This window comes from Poecilia reticulata, unplaced genomic scaffold (genome assembly GCF_000633615.1).
Source record: "Poecilia reticulata strain Guanapo unplaced genomic scaffold, Guppy_female_1.0+MT scaffold_221, whole genome shotgun sequence".
NCBI lineage: Eukaryota > Metazoa > Chordata > Actinopteri > Cyprinodontiformes > Poeciliidae > Poecilia > Poecilia reticulata.
Window position 1 is genome coordinate 1,035 of NW_007615024.1, and position 3,182 is coordinate 4,216.

The window sequence follows — 3,182 nt, forward strand, 5'->3', positions numbered from 1 at the left end:
GTTTCTTCATAGATGAGAATCATTAATCATTAGTGATAATGTATAAGGCAAACTGAGTAAATTTGTTATTTCAGAACAGAGTGTAAAACTGGTAGCCTTTATATAAAACAGTACCCATGAAGTAGCTCTCAGTTTCAAAAAAGTTGGTGACCCCTGATCTAATCGCTGCAGCCAAACAGCAACACACCAGATTACAGAGCACTGGTGAACAGCATGCAATGCCAGTCTTCTCACTAATAAGGAAGCCAATACCAGATGTCAGTAGCAACATGGCAGTGTCATGGCAAAGCTTAATTAAAATATTGAGGAATTGTGTTCAATTGTGTTCAATTTAGAAGTGTGTTCATGACATGTAACCGTTACAATTTTGTTAAAAATGCAGCAGATTTGGTCATGAGTTCAAAATGTGATAAGATTTATTTAAAAATATGTAAGTTGATTCTTTTTTTGCGGCAACATTCCATGTCCTCATGTTTTCTCTAACAATTATTTTTTGTAAAATGTGCCAAATATGTACAACAAAGTATTTTAATTATACATTTAGATGTTTGCATGCCAGCTGGAGATGGGTGCCAGCAACCCTCCCGAATGTTGAGATGATGGAATAGAGTTGCAGAGTAGTCTGAGGTATTATCAGATATCTTTGCCCTTTGTCAGTTTTCATTTCACTAGTTATCCCCATTGACTCCTGTTAGGGGAACAATGAGTACCTTTCATGGAAAAATCCACTACAGGGATATCACATGTTCTTCCCAAATAGAGCCATGAAAAATACTCTACATATACTTTGACTTGAAAGAGCCAATCCTGCAACTAATAATGAAAATCATCAGATTTTAGAATCAAAGACTTTGATTTTCCACCCTGTTATGGGACAATCCACTCCATTTCCCACATGTTTTTATTAAATATTGTTACAGAAACATTAAGTACTGTGGATTTTAATGAACTATTTTGGGAGTTGAAGACCAATAAATGCAAATTTTGGTATAAGTTTTTAAAATTACCAATATGTTCAATGCTGTCAGTAATAATGAGTAAAATAACAGATTTTTCTTTACAATACAGTCATAAATGATTTGTAACTTCATGATGTGTTACAATTTCAAGAATAAAACATATTATATAGTAAAAGGGACACACTCTTTGTAAGAAAAAGTCATTATTTTTCAAAATTTAAATGTTTAACTATTTGTGGTTCATATGTAAATGTTCATAACAGGGTGGAACACATTCAGAGACAATGGTGAAAAAAAACACATGTTAATTTATCTATTCCTGAGCTTGACCACTATTAATTTCTCATTGTTAAACATGTCAGTGTTGTAACAAAATATTTAAAATGTATCTAGCGTCACTATTTAATAACAATTCGAGAGTAGTAGGGGAAATTCATTTTTGAAAATTACCCCATTACAGAGAAGGATCTCAATGATTTTGCTCAAAGATCAATAAATATTGACTAATATAATATCACTAATATATAAGTGATATTATAAAAATAACCAATGAATTGATGAAATAAGATTAGTAACCAACTTCTGCAGCCGAGGATCAGACCGCCAGGGTCCCCTCCCTTGGCCGCCGCCCATAGCACAATGCACCCGACCCCTTTGGCCCCTCGGACAGGTGGTGAGCCCATCGGATGCCTCCTGTACGCCTCCCTGGTGAGGTGTTCCGGGCACGTCCCACCGGGAGGAGGCCTCGGGGAAGACCCAGGACACGCTGGAGGGATTACGTCTCTCGGCTGGCCTGGGAACGCCTTGGGATTCCCCCGGAGGAGCTGGAAGAAGTGACTGGGGAGAGGGAAGTCTGGGCCTCCCTTCTGAAGCTGCTGCCCCCGCGACCCGACCCCGGATAAGCGGAAGAAAATGGATGGATGGATGGATGAAGATTAGTAACACTTTATTTGAAGGGGGTGAATAAGACTGTCATGAAACTTTCATAAACATTACATAACACATGTCATGAACATAAATAAATCTTCATGAATATTTATGACTTGTCAAAGTGATTCAGTAAATTATGACACTTTTAATACAAAGTTGACATTCAAAATATCCTTATGATAACTTGACATTAACCAATAAATCATTACTGTTTAAATTTTACTTTTAATGAAATAAACTTACCTAATTTTAATAATGCAATTGGTAAAGAGATTTTGTAAAGAGAAATTCTTTAAATCAGTTCTGAAAATCCAATATGTTTTTTCCTTTTCTAGAAGGAATTTAATCAGTTGATTGATGGAGTTATGAGACAAATGATGAAAAACAGAAATAATCCAGTTGCATTCACAATGGTCCACTCCAGAGTGAAGATATTTTGACAGTTGCCTGAATGTCTTCCATCAGGTTTGAAGTTGACAGGAGGTGATGTTTCCTTTGATGCGCACTATGGGTCTAGCTCATCAGTCTAGTCGACTTGGCAACAGAGAGAGAGAGTCCTGGACCTGGAAACGGAATCTGTAACAGAAATCTTGCCTGTTTAAAAAACAGACCTTAACCTGGGGTCCTCTATAAAAAGAAAAAAAGCTTACATTAACACATTTTTCCCTCTCACTGTAGTGAAATACATTTATATTATAATGAAACTCATGTGAATACTCATACATTTCAACATAGAATGGACTGTATTCTACAATTCAAGTAGTTTCAGTTTAACTGCTTCATTGGTTGTTAGTTGACATGAGATGATGTTTCCTTTGATGCGCTGTATGGGTCCAGCTCATCAGTCTGGTCCACTTTGCAGCAGAGAGAGAGAGTCCTGGACCTGGAAACAGAATCTGGAACTGAACTCCGAAGAGAAATCTGACCTGTTTAAAAAAACAGACCTTATCAACCCAGTGTTATAAAAATAAATAAATCTTAAATTTAAAAATTTTTCCCCCTCACTTTAGTGAAATGCCTTTATATTATAATTAAACTCCTTTGAATACTCATACATTTCAACATAGAATGGACTGTGTACCAACCATGTCCATTAAGGCATTTTAGTGCAGTTGGTCAGATGAAACTCAACCCACATTAAAACAAAAACAATGATTATTTTTTCGTTTATTTTTTTTGCTAAAGAAATTACAGAAAAGAAGATTCTATTCTCAAGTAAATCTTTAAATAAAATTAAATTAACATTAATCTAACAAAAATGAAATACTGTGTCCTGGCTACACTTTCTTAATG

At 35.5% G+C, this 3,182-nt stretch overlaps 1 protein-coding gene across 1 annotated transcript in view; it reads right to left on the reverse strand.

Moving 5' to 3' along the window:
• Positions 1–2,067: 2,067 nt before the first annotated feature.
• Positions 2,068–3,182, reverse strand: part of LOC103460286 (uncharacterized) — a 15,897-nt gene continuing 14,782 nt past the window's right edge. The window contains exon 12 of the mRNA XM_017303233.1: positions 2,068–2,815. Coding sequence (XP_017158722.1) covers positions 2,679–2,815 — 137 coding nt within the window. The 3' untranslated portion in view covers positions 2,068–2,678. The remainder of the gene's footprint in view (positions 2,816–3,182) is intronic.